This window comes from Camelus bactrianus, chromosome 18 (genome assembly GCF_048773025.1).
Source record: "Camelus bactrianus isolate YW-2024 breed Bactrian camel chromosome 18, ASM4877302v1, whole genome shotgun sequence".
In the NCBI taxonomy this organism is placed as follows: Eukaryota; Metazoa; Chordata; class Mammalia; order Artiodactyla; family Camelidae; genus Camelus; species Camelus bactrianus.
In genome coordinates, this window is record NC_133556.1 from 5,550,826 (window position 1) to 5,574,673 (window position 23,848).

At 39.2% G+C, this 23,848-nt stretch overlaps 1 protein-coding gene across 2 annotated transcripts in view; it reads left to right on the forward strand.

The window, feature by feature from the left end:
* The window catches only part of LOC105077059 (cytochrome P450 3A12), a 44,494-nt gene extending 26,704 nt beyond the window's left edge, over positions 1 to 17,790 (forward strand). For both annotated transcript variants that reach the window (XM_074345747.1, XM_074345748.1), the window contains 7 exons: positions 1,847 to 1,995; positions 6,869 to 6,996; positions 8,070 to 8,136; positions 9,047 to 9,207; positions 10,298 to 10,524; positions 12,710 to 12,872; positions 17,546 to 17,790. In XM_074345747.1, coding sequence (XP_074201848.1) covers positions 1,847 to 1,995; positions 6,869 to 6,996; positions 8,070 to 8,136; positions 9,047 to 9,207; positions 10,298 to 10,524; positions 12,710 to 12,872; positions 17,546 to 17,641 — 991 coding nt within the window. In that variant the 3' untranslated portion in view covers positions 17,642 to 17,790. The remainder of the gene's footprint in view (positions 1 to 1,846; positions 1,996 to 6,868; positions 6,997 to 8,069; positions 8,137 to 9,046; positions 9,208 to 10,297; positions 10,525 to 12,709; positions 12,873 to 17,545) is intronic.
* The last annotated feature ends 6,058 nt before the right edge of the window (positions 17,791 to 23,848 follow it).

Below are 23,848 nucleotides of genomic sequence, written 5' to 3' on the forward strand. Positions count from 1 at the left end.
ATGAATCATAGCAATATCTTTCTGGATTTGACTCTTAAGGCAAAGGCAACAAGAGAAACAATAAACAAATGAGACCTAATTAAACTCAAAAAACTTTTGCACAGCAAAGGAAACCACTGGCAAGATGAAAAGACAACCTACTGAATGAAGGAAATAATTGCAAATGATATGACTAATAAGTGGTTAATATCATATATATATATATATATATATATATATATATATATATATATCAATATCAATCATACAACTCAATATCTGAAAAACAAACAACCCAATTAAAAGTGGGCAGAAGACCTAAAGAGATATTTTCCATGGAAACTATTCAGGTGGCTAACAGGCACATGAAAAGATGCTCGACATTGCTAGTCATCAGAGAAATGCAAATCAAAATCACAATGAGACCACCTCGCACCTATCAGATTGGCTATCATCAGAAAATGTACAAATGGCAAATGTTGGCAAGGATGTGGAGAAAGGAGACCCCTAGTACAAGATTGAGAATGTAAATTGGCGCAGTCACCATGGAAAATAGTATGGAGATTCCTCCAAAAACTAAAAAGAGAACTATCATATCCAGCAATTCTTCTCCTGGGTGTATATCTGATGAAAAGGAAAACACTAATTTGAAAAGATACTTGCATCCTAGTGTTCATAGCATTATTATTTACAATAGTCAAGATATGGAAGCAACCTAAGGGTCCATCAACAGATAAATGGATAAAGAAGATATAGTATATATATATATGTGTGTGTGTGTGTGTGTGTGTGTGTGTGTGTGTGTGTGTGTGTGTGTGTGTGTACACGGTGGAATATTACTCAGCCATAGAAAGGAATGAAAACATGCCATTTACAACAACATGGGTGGACCTAGAGGGCATTATACTAAGTGAAGTAAGTCAGATAAAGACAAATACTGTATGTTATCACTTATATGTGGAATCTAAAGAAGAGAACAAATGAATGAATATAACAAAACAGAAATAGGCTCACAGATATAGAGAACAATAGTGGTTACCAGTTGGGAGAGGAAAGGGGCAGGGGCAAGATAGGGGTTGGAGATTAAGATGCAATTACAGTGTGTAAAATAATTATGCTACAAGGATAGATGGTACAGAACAGGAATTAGAGCCAATATTTAACACTAACTTTAAATGAAGTATAATCTATAGGAATTTAAAATCACTTTTCTGTGCATTTGAAACTAGCACAACATTGTAAATCAACTACACTTCAACAGAAAAAAAGAATAGGTCTAGAGGTGAGAGGGCCGTGATTAATTTGGTGTTGCTGGTTAAATAGTTTTCATTGGTTAAAAAAAAGACCAGGGTGCTGCTGTTCTGTAACGTGCTAAAGAGGAATAACTGTGCACGAGTACTGTGGTGAGGGAGGATGAAGATCAATGTCACCTTTCTGGACTCCTCCAGGAAGAGTTAATTATTCCATTCTTTGTTCTCCTCAGACACAGTGCTTATACACCTACTACTGCCCATAGTCAAAACAAAACACACTACTGTAATTTGTCTGATTATGGATCTGTATCCCTCTATGTCTGAGCTCCTTGAGCCAAGAGCAGTGGGGGTGGGGGCAGTCTAATTTGCCTCAGTGTCCCCGTCACCCCTAGCACAGGGCCATCTGCATCATCATTGGCACCTCATAAACACCTCATGAGTGAGTGTGATGGTAGCATAGATTCTTTTGAAGATCCAGCAGATAGTTCTGAAAGAGTGTGGCTCTTTACTTGTCTTGGGGACCTGAATTTACATACATTCTTGTTGCATGTGTTGGGTAGGGACAGTAAAGAGGTGTGGATTTTAATTGTTCATGTCTTTCTTTCTCTACTCAGCATCTTTGGGGCCTACAGCATGGATGTGATTACCAGCACAGCATTTGGAGTGAACATTGATTCCCTCAACAACCCACAAGATCCCTTTGTGGAAAATTCCAAGAAACTCTTAAGATTTGATTTCCTTGATCCATTCCTTCTTTTAATAAGTATGTGACCTACTATATTTCTTTTTCTTATTCCTCCTTCTTTCCTTCCTTCTTTTCCCTTCTTTTCTCTTCTCTTCTCTCCTCCTCTCCTATCCCCATCCCCTCTTCTCCCCTTCCCATTCCTCCTTCCTTCCTCTCTTTCTTTTCTTCCTTTCTTTCTTCCTTCCTTCTTTCTTCCTTCCCTCTTTCTTCCTTCCTTCCTTCCTTCCTTCCTTCCTTCCTTCCTTCCTTTCTTCCTTCCTTCCTTCCTTCCTTCCTTCCTTTCTTTCTTTCTTTCTTTCTTTCTTTCTTTCTTTCTTTCTTTCTTTCTTTCTTTCTTTCTTTCCTTCTCTCTTTCTCTCTTTCTCTCTTTCTCTCTTTCTCTCTTTCTCTCTTTCTCTTTCTCTCTCTTTCTCTCTTTCTCTTTCTCTCTTTCCACAGTGTTATTGATATGTGATTCACATACTATCAATTAATCCATTTAAAATGTGCAGTTCAGTGGTTTACAACCTAAGTGTCCATCAGATGAATGAATAAGGAAAATGTGATACACACACACACACACACACACACACACACACACACACACTGGAATACTGTTCAGCCATGAAAAAGAAGGAAATCCTGCCATTTGCAACAATGTGGCTGGATCTTGAGGGTATTATATTAAGTGAAATAATTCGGACATAAGGCAAATACTTATATGTTGAATCAAAAGAGGAAAACCAAACTCATAGAAAAACAAGATCAGATTTTTGGTTACCAGAGGCAGGGATTGGGAGGCTGAAGAATTGGATGAAGGTGGTGAAATGGTACAAACTTTCAGTTATTACATAAATAAGTCCTTGTGGTATAATGTACAGTGTGACTATAGTTAACACTGCTGTCTGATATATTTGTACATTGCTAACAGTAGATCCTAAAAATTCTCATCAGTAGGGAAAAATTTTTTCTGCAACTATATGAGGTGAGGGATGTTAAGTGAACTTATGGTGGTAATCATTTCACAGTATATGTATGTCAAGACATTGTACTGTACACCTTAAATTAATACAGTACTATATGTCAGTTATAAATCAATAAAACTGAAAAAAATTTTTAGTACATTCAAAGATATGTGCAGATATCACTGTATTCAATTACAGAACATTTTTATCAACTCAGAAACCCTGTACCTTTTTACTATCACCTCCAACTCCCTTAGCCCTAAGCAACCACTAGTCTACTGAGTATAGACTTGCCTATTCTAGACACTTCATATAAACGGAATCATGTAATGTGTGGTCTTTTGTGGCTGGATTCTTTCATTTAGTCTAATGTTTTCAAAGTTTATCCACATTGTAGCACATGTCAACACTTCTTTGTGTGGCCAAATAATAGTCTATTGTATGGACTTTCTGCATTTTGTTTGTCCATTTGTAAGTTGATGGCCATTTGAGTTGTTTTCACTTTTTGACTGCTGTGAATAGTGCTGTTATGAACATTCATATACTATTTTTGTTTGAACATTTGTTTTTGATTCGTTGGGTGTGTACTCAGAGGTGGAATTGCTGTGTTATATATTAACTTTGTGTTCAGTTTATTAAGGATCTGCCAACCTGTTTCCCACAGTAGCTACACCCTTTTACATTCCCACCAGTAATGTGGGAAGCTTCCAGCTTCTCCATGTTCTTGAAAACACATGGTCAATACTTTCCTGTCTTCTTGCTTGTGCCCCTTACAGTGGGTGTGAAATGGTATCTCATGTGATTTTCATTTTTATTTCCCAAATGTCTAGGGATGATGAAAAACTTTTTTGTTGGCCATTTTAATGTCTTCTTTAGATAGATGTCTATTCAGATCCTTTGCCCATTTATAGTTGGATTGTTTGTCTTTTTTGTTGTTGTTAAGTTGTATTAGTTGTTGGACGTAGTGTATAATATTCTTTTATATGTTACTGGATTCAGTTTGCTAGTATTTTATATCTATTCTAGATAAAAGTCTCATATCAGATATAGAATTTCAAAAACTTTTTCCTCTTCTGTAGGTGTCTTTGCACTTTCTTGATTGTATGCTTTGAATGCAAAATTTTAAATTTTGATTATGTACCACTTCTATATTTTTCCTATTACGTCCTATGCTTTTGTTGTTATAGCTAAGAATCTCTTGCCAATCCTGAGGTCATGAAAACGTACCCCTTGGTTCTCTTGTAAGAGTTGTATAGTTTTAGCTCATATGTTTAGGTCTTTGATCAATTTTGAGTTTGGTGTTTATACGGTGTGAGGTATACCACTCTATTCTTTTGCATGTAACTATTCACTTGTCCCAGTACTGTTTATCGAAAAGGCATTTTCTTCTCCATTGAATGGTCTTGGAAACCTTGTCAACATTCAGTTGACCATTGGCATGTGGGTTTATTTCTGGACTCCAAGCTCTATTCCTTTGATATCTATGTCCATCCTTATTCCAGTACCACCTTGCCTTGATTAATGTAGCTTTGTGGTAAGTTTTGAAATAAAGAAGTGTAACTCCTACAACTTTATTGTTTTTTTCCAGAATGTTTTGTCTTTTCTGGGCAGTTTGCACTTTCATATGTGTTTAAGTTCAGGCTGTCACTTTCTACAAAGAAGCCAGCTAGGATTCTGATAGGGAATGTGTAATATCTGTAGATTTGCCATCTTGACCATGTAAATGTTCTGATACATGAACATGGGACGTCTTTTATTTCCTTAGATCTTATTTAATTTATTTCAAAGTGTTTTATAGTTTTCAGAGTATAAGTTTTGCACTTTTTTGTTAATTTTATTCCTGAGCATTCTATTATTTTTGATGTTACTGTAAAGAGTTATTTTCTTAATTTCACTTTTGGATTATGTATTGCAGTATATAGAAACACAGTTGATTTTGTATATTGATCTTGTATCCTGAGACCTTGCTGAGCCTGTTTATTAATTCTATTAACAAGTTTAGTGGATTCCATAGGATTTCCTACACATAAGATCATGTTATCTGACGATAGAGATAGTTTTACATCTTCATTTCTTACAGGATGCGTTTTATATCGTTTTCTTCATTTATTTTTAGAGGAGGTACTGGGGATTGAACCCAGGACTTCATGCATCCTAAGCATGTGTTCTGCCACTCAAGCTATACCTTCCCCACCATTTTCTTGCCCAATTATTCTGGTTAGAGCCTCTAGTACAATTTTGAGTAGAAGTGATGAGAGAGGCTTCCCTGTCTTTTTCTTAATCTTAGAAAAAAACATCCAACCTCTCACTATTAAGTATGTTGTGAGCTATGGACTTTTTCATAGATGCCCTTTATTAGGTTGATGATATTCTGTTCTGTTCTATTTGTTGAGTGTTTTTTTTTTTAAATCATAAGAGATTGTTGGATTTTGTCAGATACTTTTTATGCATCTGTTTATATAATCACATGGTTTTTGCTTTTTATTCTATTGAAATGATGTGTTACACAATCTTGCATTCCTGGGATTAAACTCCCCTTGGATATGGTGTATAACATCCTTTTATATGTTACTGGATTCAGTTTGCTACTATTTTGTTGAAGATTTGTGCATCCATGATCATAAGATACATTACTCTGCAATTTTCTTTCCCTACACTGTCTTGGTCTGATTTTCGTATCAGATTAATACTGGCCCCACAGAATGAGTTTGGAAGTGTTCTGTCATATTCTATTTTTTGGGAAGAATTTATGAAAAATTGGTATTAATTCTTTCTAATTATTTGGTAGTATTTACCACTGAAACCATCTGGACCTTTGTCAAATTGTGGGGTTTTTTTTAAATTGAAGTTAGTCAGTTACAATGTGTCAATTTCTGGTGTACAGCGCAATGTTGTGGGTTGTTTCTTGATTACTGACTAAAACTTTGTACTCCTTATAGGCCTATTCAAATTGTCTCTTTCTTCTTGAGTCAGTTTCTGCACTTTGTGTCCTTCTAGGAATTTGTCCGCTTCATCTAAGTTTCCTAATTTGTTGGTGTACATTGTTTATAGTATTCCTCTATGGTCCTTCTCACATTTTTGATGTCAATAGTAATCTCCTCTCTTTCATTTCTAATGCTAGATGTTTGAGTCTTTTTTCTTTTTTCTTAGTCAATCTAGCTAAAAACTTCTTTTCAAAGCATCAGCTTTTGGTTTCGTTGATTTTTTTCTATTAGTTTTATTCTCTATTTCATTAATTTCTGCTTTTATCTTTATTATTTTCTTCCTTCTTCTAACTCGAGGTTTAGTCTGCTCTTTTTTCAGTGTGTTAAGGTGGAAAGTTAGGATCATGATTTGAGATGTTTGTTCCTTTTTAAAAATAGACATTTATAGCCTTGAATTTCTCTATGAGCCCTGCTTTTGCTACATCCCACTAGTTTTGGTAAGTAGTATATTTATTTTTATTTATGTCAAAGTAATTCCTGATTATGCTTTTTATACATCATACAACTCATTGATTATTTAGGAATGTGTTGTTTGATTTCCATATATTTGTGAGTATCCTCCATTTTTGTTATTGATTTTTAATTTAATTCCATTGTGGTTAAAAGACATACACTGTTATTTCTATCCTATAATTTTTTGAATAAAATGATTAATTACAGTATCAGACTATAGTCTAGTTTTTCCAAAGAGACTCTAGTCCAATAGACAAAAGGCTGTGAGGGCCAGGAATGCAATCCTGTTCCTTTGATCTTTCAAAAAGCAGAAAGAGCCACTCATCTCACTACAGTAGTGACTGCCCCTATTTGTGGACTTACCCTCGTGCAGTCATTGGATTGGAAGTCTGAGCAAAGGTCATAGGGGGAGTGATTATGGTATATTTTACTCTCTGATAGAGAAAATTATAATTGCCCCTGAGAAATTCTGAATTTTCACTGTGCTTTCCTTTTATCTTTTACCTACAGTGCTCTTTCCATTCCTCACCCCAATATTTGAAGTATTAAATATCTATCTGTTTCCAAAAAGTGTTATGAATTTTTTCACAAGATCCATAAAAAGGATAAAAGAAAGTCGCCTCAAGGATAAACAAACGGTAAAATCCGGTGGTGGTTACATGAGTGTGTTCACGTTTTGAAAATGTATTGACCTGTATACATATGACTTGTGCACTTCTCTGCATTTTTTTTAAGGTTGGTAGAGAACTATAGATTTTAGATCAGGGGAGTTATAACACTTTGGAGGGATGAAGAAGGTAGAGGCTGGGCAAGAAGATAAGAAAATGAGTCAGAGAGCAGTGTTTAAATCTAAGAGTAGGCAATCCAGTTGGTAAGTCACTACATAAATATGATTGAGATAAAAACTACCACTTCCCTTCAATAAACTGTCAAAGGATGAAAAATACTGTTTAAAAATGATTTTACTGGTGTTATAATTTCCCCACATATTAGATTGGCAAGATCACTTCAGTTCCAAGCCTCCTATTTTACAGATTGTCCAGTGGATCGGGCACCTGGTGGAGTGTAGTCTGTGTTAAATTTGAGCCTTGCAATAGTCTGGAGTGGGCAGGAGTCTTCTCTGGGCCATGAGGCTGCAAGCTGGTTAAGCCAGCTTTGCCTTCATGAGGCCTGGAGGTCAGCACAAGGATGTCTCCAGGTCAGGGGGCCAGGACTGGGTACTCCAGGGTGTTGCTGAAGGTTGTGAGGATTTTTGGAAAGGCCAACTGCTTGAAGATGCTTCTAGGAAAGCTGCCGATAAACTCAGCAAATGTCAGATCAATTTATGCGACCGTTTACTCAGAGTTAAAGTTAGAGGGAAAGAAAAGGATGGAAGTCACGGACTTTCTCCTGAGCAAACAGGGATGATGGGAGAGGGATAGACAACTCTTCAGCAAAGAACTGCTTTCAAAAGCCAGAGAAGCCCAAGATCAGAGAGGGCGAGGAGCAAAAAGCCGTTGGGCGTGGCGGCCGGGTTTGCCTCGGGGAATCTTCGTGCTCTCCAAGATTTGCAGCTGAATGTTCCTGTCGATGGGGGACTCAGGCAATACTAGTCAGACCTCTGCTTTTTAAGGGGCTATATTCAGAGGAAAGAGGTTATATACTGCATTCCTGATTTATTTATGACTTCACAAGTAATTTCTGTCATCAGAATTTCTCTTTCTGTTTCCAGCACCGAGTGGATTTACTTCAGCTGATGATTAACTCCCAGAATTCCAAAGAAATTGACACCCATAAAGGTAACCAGGAGTGCTTCGGAGGGCCACTGAGGGGAGGCACAGGGGAGGGCGGTGGTTCTGAAAATATGCAGGGAGTTTTCCAGGCAGATGATATGTTCAGAAAGAAACAGTAGCCAGAGGTACTTCCCAGAACTACGCAGGCACAACTTTGTTCAGAGCGTGAAGGGCGAGGACAACAAGAATGTCACGCCCAGAGTCAGTCCTGGTCCTGGACCACCTGCAGCCCAGCCTCTGGGGAGCTTGTTTCCAGTGTCAATTCTCAGGCTCCTCCAGACTCATTAAGTCAGAACCTCTGCCTGGGAATTTGCACCAAGGCTTCATCGCATTGGGAGGCACTTTACCCCAGTGTTGGTGACCTCAACTGGGAACACTTGGTTGAAGTATGCTCACTAGCTTAATCTACTGTAAAGTTTAATTTTTCCCTTTGTCATTAACATGTGGGAGAAGGCTTTGAGACTGCAATGCTAAATTATATTTAATTTTAATCAATTAAAATTAAAATTTAAATAGCTACGTATTAGAGAGCACAGCTATAAACTTTGAGTATCGTGGGGTTTACGCTCACTGGAGGAAATAATTTGATAGTTGAATTTGCCCACAATTGAATCACAGAAATCATCACTGGGGAGTCAGAATTCTGTAGATCTTTCTTACATTCCTTTTGTGTTGTTTTTGTTGTGAACTATATAGTTGGGGCAGGACAATTTTTTGTTTTTTAAAGATAATTCTTGCTTTTTTGTGTCTCTATGAGCCAGATGTCAGAGTGAAAAACACTCTCAGTTTGACTCTGAATTACTTTTACATGTTTTCCCCTAGGGATTTGGGAGTTTCATTTGAATTTCTCATCATCTAAACTGTGATTTTTTAGCACTGACATGATCTACCTAAAATGGCTTTACTTTCTTTTCAGCTCTATCTGACCTAGAACTTGTGGCCCAAAGCATTATCTTTATTTTTGCTGGCTACGAGACCACCAGCAATTCTCTCTCCTTCATTATGTATGAACTGGCCATGCACCCCGATGTCCAGCAGCAGCTGCAGGAGGAGATCGATGCGACTTTCCCCAACAAGGTGAGTGGATGGTGCCTGAAGGGGGCGGGTAAGGTGAAGCCTTAGCAAGAACGCCTCCTTGCCACTTCTTAGAGATTGTTGCAAAAAGCATAAGCATCCATTCTTTTATCCACACTATCTAGGAAGGATCTAAAGAGTGCAAAACAAAGGGAAAACACAGATAATGCATGCTCCTCACAGCAATATAAGTACTTTGAAAAAAGTGCTGGTCCTGCCAAATCAGATGTCAAGATAATGCCAAGTAAAATTCATAAAACCTCAGTGGCATCTAACAATAAGCATTTGTTGCGCTAGTGTCTGCATAGTTACCTGTTGATATGGCTGGACTTGACTGGTCTGGGTGTTGGCTGATCCAGGCTGACCTTGGCTAAGCTGGCTGGGCTGCCTCAGTTGCACACGTGCCCCCCACATGTCCCTCGTACTCCCTGTGTCTGCTTCTCAGATCAGTGGTAGATGACAGGAGCAAGAAGCCCAATCATACGGGTGGCTTCAAACTCTGCTTGTATCACACTTAGGATACTTTCCACTGATTCAAACAAGCCACCTCGTCAACCTGAGTCAGAAAGGCAGGGCACCACATTTATACAGTTTTTACCTAATATAGTGTTTCCAAATTTTATATGTGGATATTCAAAAGAATTAGCAATCAGCAGTTCTCAACCAGAATACTTTATGTGGAATCGAGATTTCGCTCTTTGATAGATTCTTTTTCCTTGTTATAGATGTGTGACCCTTCTTTTGAAAGGAAACAGTGACTTCACACTATTCCACTTAAGAGTAAGGGCCATAGTCCATTAGTCCCATATGTTCTCGTGAGAAAGAAAAAGCACTGCGTGATAGTGTGTGGGATTACAGACCCTGTTTAGGAGTTGTCCCCAGGGCCTCCCATAGTCATAGCTACTCCACACATCTCAAGGGGCCACTGAGCAGATCAAAGGACATGATGGATATTAAAATGTCTATGAATGCTAAGATCCTTTACCAATTAAATTATTCTCTGGAGATCCTAGCATTTCAATAGTGCTACATAGACTGAGTTTAAAGTTGATCCCAAATCTCAATTTGTCAAAGTCTGTTTCTTTCTTCCCAGGCGCCCCCCACCTACGATGCCCTGGTACAGATGGAGTATCTTGACATGGTGGTGAATGAAATTCTTAGACTATTTTCAATTGCTGGTAGACTTGAGAGAGCCTGTAAGAAAGATGTGGAAATCAAAGGGGTATTCATCCCTAAAGGGACAGTGGTGATGGTGCCAGTCTTTGCTCTTCACAGAGACCCGGAGCTCTGGCCAGAGCCTGAGGAGTTCCGCCCTGAGAGGTACAAGATCCTGGGGAAAGAGAACCCACCCTGATACAGGTTGTTTAGTGTATTCCGATGACTTTTATTATGGGTGACAAATGTGTGAGTGTATAATCATTTATTTTACATCTTTTTATTGTTAAATGCATTTTCTTATTCCAAGAATGACCATTGTTTGAGTCAAAGGTTTACAAACTGTAGACTAGAAAAAAGAAAGTTATAGCCACATACATTTCCAGTACCTTAACGGAGGCCTTACTGATAATGTGATGTGTGTCATTATGGTTACTCTTCTGTACATATATAGATTTTTAAAACTTAGAATGGTATTATATACAATTTGGTTTTTAACTGCTTACCTTAGTTAACAGTAAACTGTAAACAGCAGTCTATGTTTTTAAATATATACATGTATGATTTTTGCATATGCCATAATTTACTTAACTACTGTCTTATTTTAGGTGTGTAGGCATTATATTTTGTTTAAATTTTTCTGTCTATTCTCTTTAGCTCTTTGAATTCACCACTAACATTCCAACATTTTCATTTCTTTAAATATTGGCTGTGCCTCCACCATTATAGTGAGAGTTCAGGCTGAGGACCCAGAGGTTCTCATCCCTGGTGGTTCAGGCAGCCTCACTGAGGGCCAAGAGCATAGGCCCCCGGTGCTGTCTGCGTCTGCAGTCCTGGGCCACCTCACTTCTGCTTCAGTATTTGGTGACCTTCCAAAGAGAAGCCCTGTGACCTCTAGACGTCTGGGACATCCTCCCTGGAGGGGTCTTGAGTATCCTCCTCTGGGAACTCAGAGCCAAAGTCTGGTTATGGCAGCTTGGACTCTGGAAAGAGTTGATAGAGATCCATTTACTATACGGTGAGCAAAATTTGGATTGAACTTTCAGGGAACCAGCTAGAATCTGGACACTTATGAGCCCCTGACTATAAGCTCCCCGATGGCAGGGTTTTGGCTTGTTTGCCATGGTGTCCCTAGTGCTAGCATGACCTAGAACAGAGGCACTTGTCGAAGAAGTCAGAATTGACCAAGTCCTCTGTTTTCTGGACCAGGGAACCTCTGTGGTTCCTCCAAGCTCAGGAGCACCCCACTGCAGCAGCATGAACCCAAAGCCAGAGACCACTCACTGTACTTCTCTTTCATTCATTCAGCCATCAAGCAGGGAGTCAGTTAGTTCTTTCCTACCTGTGCCTGGGACTGGGCCAGCCAAGAAGAAATCCAAATGTTTTAAAAAAGCCTATTATGGAGAATTTTTGACATATACATAAGTGTGTGCATACTTGACTCATATACAAATATGTTCTATAGGCACAAGCCTGTAAACCACTTCTAATGTATCTATCTGTGCCCATTCCCCACCCAGCAACCATCAACTCATGTCTGTGTCATCCACATGCTACCCTTCTCCTGGTCCCCATGTTATTTTATGTCACATTGTCTATCAGTAGTCCTGAATGGTCTCCAAAATAGGGGTTCTGTAAAATACACGTAGCCATAAATGCCATTATCATTTCCCCTAATCCACATTTTTTCCTTAATATATTCAAATGTTGAGGAGTCATATTTGAACAAAACATAAGTCTAACCATGAAGGAATTTGTAGGCTAGTGTATCAGCTAGACAAGGAAATCAGTGGTAATACGAGAGTAGAGTAGCATTATGTGCTTGTGTAAATCTGCTGACCTAAGCATCCTCAGTTTGTGGGAGAGAGAGAAAGAGACACACAGAGAGAGTCACAAGCAGAGCGGGAGGCAGGAGAAGACAAGGGTAAGATAACCTTTTAACAGTGGGAGGTGTTTTGCCTGCTTCCTTCCCCCATGAGGATATGACCGACATAGGTGTGCCTGGAGACAGGAACCCGTGTTTCCTTCAATCAGTCTCATTTCCTAAATACCTTTCAGAGAATGAACATCTCACCACTCTGAATGTAATTTTAGTGTCTAAAGATAATTTCTTTTAAAAAGCATTCATCTCATCTCTTCAACAAGACTGGGAGCTCCTATAGAGTAAAGGGGATGGGAAGGATCTGAAGCTGACCTTTCTCACAGCAAAGTAGCCACAGCGGGATGCATGACTTGCCCACAAAAGGATCCCCAGTGCTGTTCGTTGAAGAATTAAGTTAAAACCTCAGACCTGGAGCTCTTGTGGTTTTTATGTCTCATTAATTTGTTTCATCTACTTCTTTGGATCAAGGTTCAACAAGAAGAACCAGGACAGCATAAATCCTTACACATACCTGCCTTTTGGAACTGGACCCCGAAACTGCATTGGAATGAGGTTTGCTATGATGAACATGAAACTTGCTATTGTCAGAGTCCTGCAGAACTTCTCCTTTAAACCTTGCAAAGAAACACAGGTGAGACAGTTACCTATCTGCATTAATAATGTTTTATTGTTTTTTTAAACTTAGGAGTCTTTATATATGTGTAAGAATGTGTTCTATTCAAAGAATAATTTGTTCTATAGCCAGAGAATCTTTTGGAGCCATATTTAACCTTCAGTTGTCCTTCAACTCTGGATGGCTATGTCTGTAGCTTTACGAAGACCCATCTATACAGGCCGTCTAGAGTCAATGCAGTTAGCAGGACATGACTATAGGCAGTCCACTGAACTGAGCAACATTTTAAACTTTGTTTCACGTCCACTGGAAGGAAGTGTGTGACAGACACAAGCGCAGTGATTACTACATCATGACTTTTCAATGGTGGGCTTCTCTGCTAGAACATCCAGAAGCTCTCCTGGCAGTGGTCCTCAGCCACTGCTTGCAGAATGAAATCATGGGGGAGTTAAAAACCCTAGTGCCTAGGTCATCTCAGACGTTCTAATGTAATTCCCCCAGAGTGCGGCATTCAAAACGCCCCCATTGGGTCTCATGTGCAGACAAGGCGAGAATCCCTGATTGAAAGCATTTCTGCCAGATGTGAAGACTCCCACGGTCCCCCTCACCTTCCAGGAGTCCTGCTGCCATCGGGCTGGGCTCCTTTTGCATTCCAATAATAACTCCACGTGTGTCCTTCCCGCTCCCCCGACCATTCTGTCCTCCCTCTTCAAGTTCTAGCTCAGTCCCTGAGCCTCTCCATGGAACCTCCTCCAAACAGTCCTGAGCCCATTCTCCCCTCTGTTCTTTTTTTTTTTTGAAATTAGATCATTTAAAAAAAATTTTTTAATTGATTTATAATAATTTTACAATGTTGTGTCAAATTCCACTGGAGAGCACAATTTTCAGTTATACATGAACATATATATATTAATTGTCACTTTTTTTCTCTGTGAGCTACCATAAGATCTTGTACGTATTTCCCTGTGCTATACAGTATAATCTTGTTTATCTATTCTACATTTTGAAATCCCAGTCTGTCCCTTCCTACCCCCCACCCCCTTGGCAACCACAAGTTTGTATTCTATGTCTATGAGCCTATTTCTGTTTTGTATTTATGTTTTGTTTGTTTGTTTGTTTTTAATTTTAGATTCCACATACAAGTGATCTCATATGGTATTTTTCTTTCTCTTTCTGGCTTACTTCACTCAGAATGACATTCTCCAGGAGCATCCATGTTGCTGCAAATGGTGTCATGTTGTCGGTTTTTATGGCTGAACAGTATTCCATTGTATAAATATACCACATCTTCTTTATCCAGTCATCCATTGATGGACATTTAGGCTGTTTCCATGTCTTGGCTATTGTAAATAGTGCTGCTATGAACATTGGGGTGCAGGTGTCTTTTTGAAGTAAGGTTCCTTCTGGATATATGCCCAGGAGCGGGATTTCTGGGTCATAAGGTAAGTCTATTCCTTGTCTTTTGAGGAATCTCCATACTGTTTTCCACAGTGGCTGCACCAAAATACATTCCCACCAGCAGTGCAGGAGGGTTCCCTTTTCTCCACAGCCTCTCCAGCATTTGTCATTTGTGGATTTTTGAATGATGGCCATTCTGATTGGTGTCAGGTGAGACCTCATTGTAGTTTTGATTTGCATTTCTCTGATAATTAGCGATATTGAGCATTTTTTTCATGTGCCTATTGATCATTTGTATGTCCTCCTTGGAGAATTGCTTGTTTAAGTCTTCTGCCCATTTTTGGATTGGGTTGTTTGTTTTTTTCTTATTAAGTCATATGAGCTGCTTATACATTCTGGAGATCAGGCCTTTGTTGGTTTCATTTGCAAAAATTTTCTCCCATTCCGTAGGTTGTCTTTTTGTTTTACTTATGGTTTCCTTTGCTGTGCAGAAGCTTGTAAGTTTCATTAGGTCCCATTTGTTTATTCTTGCTTTTATTTCTAATGTTTGAGTAGACTGTTCTAGGAGAACATTTTGAGATGTATGTCAGATAATGTTTTGCCTATATTTTCTTCTAGGAGGTTTATTGTATCTTGTCTTATGTTTAAGTCTTTGATCCATTTTGAGTTTATTTTTGTATATGGTGTAAGGGAGTGTTCTAGTTTCATTGCTTTACATGCTGCTGTCCAGTTTTCCCAACACCATTTGCTGAAGAGACTGTCTTTATTCCATCATATATTCTTGCCTCCTTTGTCGAAGATTAGTTGACCAAAAGTTTGTGGGTTCATTTCTGGGCTCTCTATTCTGTTCCATTGGTCTATATGTCTGTTTTTGTACCAATATGATGCTGTCTTGATGACTGTAGCTCTATAGTATTGTCTCAAGTCCCCTCTGTTCTGTTTTCAGGTACCACTGGCTGGCATCATGGGTCCTACCATGTAACTTAACACTTTGTCATTGAACTATTCAGTTTGGTTTCTATGTTTTCTTTGCACCTAAGAACATCTTTAACTCTAGCCCCTCATTGTGTTCCTTTCATAAATGCCTAATGGTGCCTCCCAGTCATCTGGTAAAGGCTTAAGGAGTGATGAGCAGTTAATTTACAGGTCTTGAACATAGCGCCATTTGCAGCAACATGGATATTCTCGGAGAATGTCATTCTAAGTGAAGTAAGCCAGGAAGAGAAAGAAAAATACAATATGAGATCACTCATATGTGGAATCTGAAAAAAAAAACCAAAAAAAACAGAAATACAAAACAGAAACAGACTCATAGACATAGAATACAAACTTGTGGTTGCCAGGGTGGGGGGTGGGAAGGGATAGACAGGGAGTTCAAAATTTGTAGATACTGACAGGCATATGTAGAATAGATAAACAAGATTATATGGTATAGCACAGGGAAATATATACAAGATCTTGTGGTAGCTCGCTGTGAAAAAGAATGTGACAATGAATATATGTATGTTCATTTATAACTGAAAAAATTGTGCTGTACACTGGACTTGACACAACATTGTAAAATGACTATAACTCAATTAAAAAATGTTTACATAAAAAAATTTACAGGTCTTGGATACAAATGTTGACCTGTTTGAACTTTAAAGATTTAACAAATGACATCTATGTACGTGCTTGTTCTGTTTGTCTGCAGGGGAAATATAAGCATGCCATTTGAAATTTAAAAATACCATATGTTTATAGAAAGATCTGGAGCCACTCCTCTGAAAGAACAATTGTCATTGATTCGCATCAAGCACAGCCCTATGTTAAGGTTTATTTCAGGACTCGGACGGTTAATAAGCTGCTCCAGTTGAGAAGGCTTTCCCAGGGAAGACAGGGATAGAGATGGTTTCCATTTTAATTGTGGGCATCCTTTATGGCAGTCCTGTAAATGTGTACAGACAGGGGACTCAGCCCTGAGAGAAAGGGGGCCATTGACACGTCTGCAAGGGGCAGATGCTCCCTGTAAGCTCCACCCAGTCATCCCCAGGCTGGGGTTCTTCCCCCCATGACAATTTGCTTTCCCTTCAGTCAAATGAGATTAGAGTCACTCTGTTGGTGTCCCCCAACACTGACAGAGTAACTGGGTGAAAACAGGGCTGAAAGTGTCAGATGAAACACTGTAGGTCATTTAAAGTTCATCATTTGCACTACACTTAGGAGCCAGGAGATGTTAAAAAATAGACATAATGCTTCATGAAGATCTCTTCCCCTCATGAAACTGGATAGGTTCCACTGGGAGAGGTGCCTGAACTCTTTAGAAGTCAAGGAAGGCCCATGCAGTTAGCATGTGTAATATGTGCTCAGGCTTCCCTGGCAAGTTTCAACGTACATGAAATTACCTCTGTATCTTTTTTCAAGATAGTTTGCCATAATGTCTAAGAATCCAGTAAATTTTAAAAACTCATTATTTTTACTTAAATTATAAATCAATAAATAACACAGGCCATAAAAAAAGGGCAGGGGTGGGGTGGGGTGGGGGAGGAACACAGGCCATCATGGCTTTGTATCAATCCTGGTACAGAATAGGTACTCAGTAGATGTTTCGAAGAATGAATGATGAATGAATGTTTCCACTGTCCAGTCCTGACAAAGCTTATAGAATAAGTATAGAGAATCAAAGAATGAAGGTGACCAAAAGGTACAAGTTCTAGTTATAGGTAAATAAGTATGAGGGATATAATGTAAAACATGACGACTCTAGTTAACATTTCTGTATGGGATAAGAGAGTAGATCCCAAGAAGTTTCATGCAAGGAAAACAGTATTTTTTTCTTTTTCTTTTCTTTTTCTATGTCTGTGAGATGACGGATGTTAACTAAACTTATTGTGGTAATAATCCACAATATATTTAAGTCAAATTATTATGTTGCAATCTTAAATTTATGCTCTGCTGTAAGGCAGTTATATCTCAATAAAAGTGGAAAATTTTTTAATTTAAAAATTGAGTACTAAGGGAATACTGCAAACAACTTTATGCCCATATATTTTATAACATGAGTTAAATAGATCAGTTCTCTGAAAGTCACAAACTATTAAAAATTCAATCAGGGAAATAGAGATAGCCTGACTGTCCCTGTATCTATTAAACATATTGAATTGGTAGTTAAAAAAATCAAAGATATATGATGCTAAAAGTAGCTTTCATATGATTATAAAGCATTATTGTACATAATGTGTTTTGTCTACTTTGCTTCTTTGGTTGGTGATGCTTCATTAATTGGTTCTCATGCACTTGTTTAACTGTTGCAGATCCCCCCGGAATTAGGCACTCAAGGGATTATACAACCAAAAAAGCCCATTGTATTAAAGGTTGTGCCCAGAAATGGGACACTAAGTGGAGCCTGACTTTCCCTTGTTCTGCAAGGAAGCTGCATCCCGGAACACCAGAGACCTGGATTTACTTTGTGATAAAACCCAGAAATAAAGATGGGCGTCACCCACTGCACATGATGGGTGACTAGGGATTCTGTGCGTTCACTTAGCTCTCTCAGGGTCTACATGGAGTGTTGTATGTTGGGTCATGTAAAAAAAAGTGACTAGTAAGAGCTAGATATGTAGACTCAGCCTCTCAGGTTCTTATAAGACCATCTCTACCCACCCCCAGTTAGTGCCGTCTACTCCTGAGCCCTGACCAAGAATGAAAATTTCTCAACAATTTTTATCAGCAAATTAATGAAAATGAGAATTATTGTAGTGACTGAAGTACTGACATTTATATCACAGATTTAGAATATTCTAAATCAAATATTACATTGAACAAGTCACTGAATATCTCTTTACAAAAGTATTATCTGATGCTTCTGTGCACATTAGGGGGAATGTGTACCACTAAATCAGGGAGATTCAGTGACTGAATGATTCTAACCATTACAATCACTGAGGGGTGGGACCTTTATCAAAACCCCTATTTGACATATTAAATAGTAAGAGTTAATCCACGGTGATTTTGCCCGTCGCTTAGGAAGTCTATTCATAGTTTAAACCTACCTTTTTTGGGTAACGCTCAGCTGAGACACTTATTATTCTATTATTGGTTTTGATTTAATGTTTTCATCTCATCTCCCCTCATGTTTCTGGAAGGCAGTAAGGATGTTTTTTCATGCCTCTTTGTATTCCATCCTTGACTCCAAATTATCTGAACACAATGATCGTGGAATAAAAGGTAGCTGATTGGTCAACTGACTGGGCAGAAAGGCTACAGGCACTGGTCAGTTTCAGCTGGTATCAGAAGCTGCACAGTGCTCCTCCTTTCCCTTTCCTACCCCATTCTCTTCCCTCACTTGCCTTGGCTCCCCTTCCTGGATAATCCAGTCCTAAAACCAGTAGGTGAGGCCCAGACGGTGGGCAGCCTCACACTGCAGGTCAAGGGCAGAGAAGGGAGGCACAGTGGCTCCAAGTCAGAGACTAAGTAGGGAGGGGAGGGTGTCCACAGGAACAGCAGCCTGGCATGGGTGGGGAACCCAAGCAAGGTGAGTAGGTTGTCCACTTGGAAGGGTGGTCTGGGGAGGGCAGCCAGAGCTTAAATAGGGTGTGGAGAACCCAAGTAGGGTGAGGAGGGCATCCATGGATGGAAATGGATTGAGGGGCAATGGCTTCATAAAGGGGGATTAATCAAGTAAGTAAATACATTAAAGATAATGGAAGCCAGATTTCTCTGTGTTGGAGAAGGGAGCAGCTGATTCCGAAAAGGAGAAAAACAGAATAGATCCTGTGCAGTCAGAGATAGGAACTGAATTTATCGGTATAAATCCATGCCTTTCTGTCTAGATAGATGATAGATGATGATGGTCGGATGATACAGACAGATGGTATCAACAGATAGATGGCAGATAGATAATGTGTGTCTGTGTGGTGGGGAGGAGAGTGGGGCTGGAGGTCCTGCTCAGGGCCCTGAGCTCACACAGCCCAACAGACACCACCAGCCCCCATGAGAATCCAGGAAATTAAGTCTTAAACATTTATGACTCAGTGGCTTCACACACAGCAGGTGGTAAAAAAAAAGAGCCATTTAAACACAATCAGTAAGAATGAAAAAAGATAAAAGTTCAGAGTCAGCAAACTCCCAAACTTTTTTCAACTACAACTTCAATTCATGACCCCTTTCTTGCTAACAAAAAATAAATTCCATAATTTGTGATTAGTATGCTTGTCCTTTATAGCTACTAGTTGAACTGCTCATAAGCTCATATGAACGAACATTTCCAGAGGGCCTGCTGAGGGTCAGGTGTCTGGCTGGGCAACGTCACATGTCATCTTCAGTCAAAGCCACCAGGAGGTCAACTTGCAGATCCATGCTTCAGGTAGGGTCTGGTCTGGTCTGGGCTCCTTTAAGAGGGAAAGATAACTATTAACACTCATTTTATAGATTACAGACAACTGAAGCTGAGAGGGTTTAAATAACTCACCCAGGGCCTGCATGTCAGTCTCATTCTATGGATTCCTAAAAGCTGGCTATCTCCACAGCGGACAGCATAGATGTCCCTGGCATCCAGAGAAAGCTAGGGGCCACCCGGGGCAGGTTTCCAGTCACACTATTTGCTTGTCCTCCTCTGTCTCTGGCAATTTCTCAGAGATTCTTAACCATTTTGTTTTTGTGGTTGCACAATGTTAAAATTCCAGGAATTTTACGACTTCACAACTGCTAGGTGGCTATAGAAAAAGAAAAGATCAAAAAGCACATGTTGGTGAGAATGTATAGGAGTTGGAACACACATTCTTTGTTGGTTTGGATATAAATGGTGCAGCCACCATGGAAAACATTTTGGCCGCTTTTTAGAAATGTAAACATCAGATTGTCACGTGGCCTAGCGATTGCAATCCTGGGTGGACACCTGAGAAGCTGAAAACAGCTCATGTTCATGACAGCACTACTGACAATAGCCAAAGGGCGGAGAGAAGGCAATCCAATAAATGAATGGATAAAAATGTTATAGTATATCTATACAATACGATAAAACAAAATTATTTTTAAGGCAGGACAAGGAAAACAAAATTTTAAAACCTAAAATTCTCTGTCATTTGGCTGAGCCAACTCCCCCACCCCCGCCTTTAGTATGCGTTGTGTTCTGCCGTAATGATATCTCCTTAGAAGATACAGGAATGCCTGATTATAGAGAGCTATTTAATCCTGGCGCCAGCAGGATAACTCCTTAGGTGATAACATTACTTCTTAATCTTGTAAGGAATCATGATGACCCACTACTTGCTTTTCATGTGCAGATCTGGGTAGTGAAATTGTCATACATCATTTGATGAATAAAACCTTGGTCTCAAAAACGTATGTAATTGTGCTTTGAACTCTAATGGGCAGAACATTCCTCACAGCTTTCTGAAAGAATGTCTCCCCAGTCATAATCTTCAGATTGGCTCAGATGAAAATTTATGTTTCTCTCTTTGACTATTACTTAATTTTTCATCATCCGTTGCATGGCATAGTTGGCAGGATATTAGAGATACCCACCGGTGGACACCCGAAGTCTACCCCAAATTTGCGCTCAGTACCAGCACAGAACCTTTGATCTCTGACCACCGGCTTCTCAATATTCCTCAGGTATTCCAGTGAGTTCTCCTGATAACCAGATCTCCTTGTTTTTAAGTGCGGATCCTAATTTGTTCAAGCTGTTTTTACTCAGGACATGGAGTCTTAAGAGGCACCAAATGCATTTCTGAGGCAGGAACCTAGGGGGATCTGGGCAGGAGATCCAGGGAGATATCGGTGGCTGGGTTTTGTTAACCATGGCTTAAATTGAAAACAAACAAGTTGATATCTGGCCTGAACAAGCTGTTTGCCAAAGAAATGAGAGAATGAATTATTCACCAGCAAAGAACAAGGGAAATTTGCTCCTTCCAGCCATAATGTGTCCTCAATTGACTGAGAACGTAAGTGTCTGAGGATCAGTCCTTGTGATGTGCAGTGGTCCCACAGGGAATCCCATTGCAACAATTAAGTAAATCCTGCTCACCAAAAATGCACAAGGTAAAGGCTGATCCCCTAGTGCTCTGAGCATCCACGGTGGTTTTAGACTGTTGGAGCAACCGAGACATGTAAAAGAGCTGAGACCCACCTAAAGGTAACTCCTTGGGGAGCTAGACTCTGAATCAGCACACATCTCATCCACCACACTGTCCTCAGAAGGTTATTCAGATCATATCTCATTTCTGAATTAGACTACCAAATTAATAACGGAAATTGTGCCTCACAGTTCAGCTCCCCAGTGGACACCCACCTACAGGAGTACCAGCTGGGTCTGTGCGTGGCACTTGTGGAACTGATACGTGCAAGTACTTACTTAATTGGGATGTAAAGGAAATCCCACCCTGAAACAGCCAAGGTGGGGTTCTTCTGGCATTCCAAAGCTGATTTTTGTGTGCGCAGTTAGAGAAAGCTGGCAGAAGGCAAGAATTCTTCCCATGTCAGTCAGTCTCCTGGACCTGCCTGCAGGGTCTGTTGGAAATAAGAGTAGTAAGAGTTTTGCCCTTTTCTAAATTAGATGAACAGGAGAAAATATTTGTAAGTCTAACCCCTTGGATGTGTTGGATTGGAAAGACCTCTAAATTGTTAAAATTTTAGAGAGCTGTCATCTTACACTGCTGTGCCTATTTCAATTGGCGTGCAGAAACCTGATTAGAGAGAGCTATTTAATCCTGGCCTTTGGGCTTCAAAATCCCAAAACAGTGTCACTGGAGGATTTGCTGTAGAAGGCAAATGAAAAATCAATGATGTAAAAGGTACCTAAAGCAAAAAAACTGAAAGACTGACCTAACTACTGCTCCCCTCTCTCCTCCCTTATCTGAGTACTCATTCTAGTAGTCCTCTGTCTGAATTGCCTTTCCACTCAGAAGAGATTATTAAAAGGTTACCTTTAGAAATGGGACCACTGAGCCTGCAGGCAGCCCTCTTCAGGTCAAGGGTGAACGGGGGGCCATAGTTAAAAGAATTTCTTATATCCCGGGAGGATCCTCAACATTTTTTATAAATAGATTATCAAGATGGGAGGCCACCGGTCTCACTAAACTCATAACCGGTATTCAGAGCCTGATAGGAATCTGGGGTTGGGGCCTTCTCCCTTAAGCTAAATATACCCAGAGGGAAAGAAAAACATTCCAACGTGGTTGGGTGCGTACATCATTCCTTTAATATCATTTAAGTGGTAACTCAGTTCTTTCTGAGAAATTCTGAGAAGTTAAAAACAGCTGTTCTTATTTTACGAATCTAGTCTTTATAGGACCAGAGGTGTGGCTCCAGAAACAGTTCACAGCCCAGCAATCTTTATTCACCACTCCCCAAACCTCCTCTATTTATCTTAAGAAGCTTATATTAAAAAACAAAAACAAAAACAAAACCCCCAGCAACTAGCCTTAATGGAATAAAACTTCCCCCAGGTGAAACTTGCATGTCTCCTCCAATGCTTTGACTTATAAAAGCTCTACTTGGTCTTCTCCAGAACTCTTTTCTAGGCCATTATATTAAAATGGAAATTTCTGGAATGTAACTCCTATTGGGAAAAAAAAGATGGGGGGGTGATAGGTCATTTGGAACTTGACTTGTCAAGGACAAGTATAAATCTTAAGTGTCTTCTCCATAAATGTTAGTAAAAAGGGTTTAACCATCTAAACAGGAGACCTGGATTTGTCCCATCTGCCAGAAACCCAATTTGAATGCTCCTCTTTTGTAACTGTTGAGTTTTGTATATTGTACATGATTCATGGCTGAAATTTTGGAATGGGAACCTGAGGGTCTCTGTGTCTTTGTGTTTGTACGTATCTCTGTATATATGTGTGTGTGTTGTAGATGTGTGTTATTGTCAAAACTAATTTGTCAAAGAGCTCTATTTAATTAATTTAAAGGAAATTAAGCACATGTAAATCCTCAGAAATATAAAAGAAGCTAACCCAAATGAATTTCAGGTTCATGTGATCTGGGAAATAGTATTAAATTAATATTTGTCACTAAAGTTTTGTCAGTTTAATTAATACAGACATCAACATTAAGCATGGGAGGGAGTGCATAGCTCAGTGGTAGCATGCACAAGGTCCTGGGCTCAATCCCCACTAAAAAAAAACTAATTATCCCCCCAAAAGAAAAAAAAATTAAGTATAATACTTTTGTTGTACCTAGGTTTACTTGAAGTCAAATAAAATCTTATTATTCTTGTTAGAAAATTTGTCAGCAAGAAAAATAACTTGATATAAAACTTTTAAGTAAATCAAATGTAGATTTGATAAGAATTTTTAGATGAACTCTTTAGGAATAATTGCTTTAGGACTGTCTACTTAAAAATATTTTCTCCAGATTTTTGGTAACTTGAAACTTTAGAGTTCTGTTAAATCAAGTTAAATGAAGGGAATTCACTGAATAGCCAGATCTATTCAAATAAGATGAAATACTGGAACATTAATTGCTTAAGAAAAGTCTAAGTTGACCTACATCTTCTTATGAGAGAAAAACTAAAGATGTTTGGATTCATTGGTCGTACGTCTTGTGCTCCACTGAGGATAGAAATTCAGTCACAGAATATGTTCGTAAGTTTGCCTGTCAGGAAGTGCTGAGTG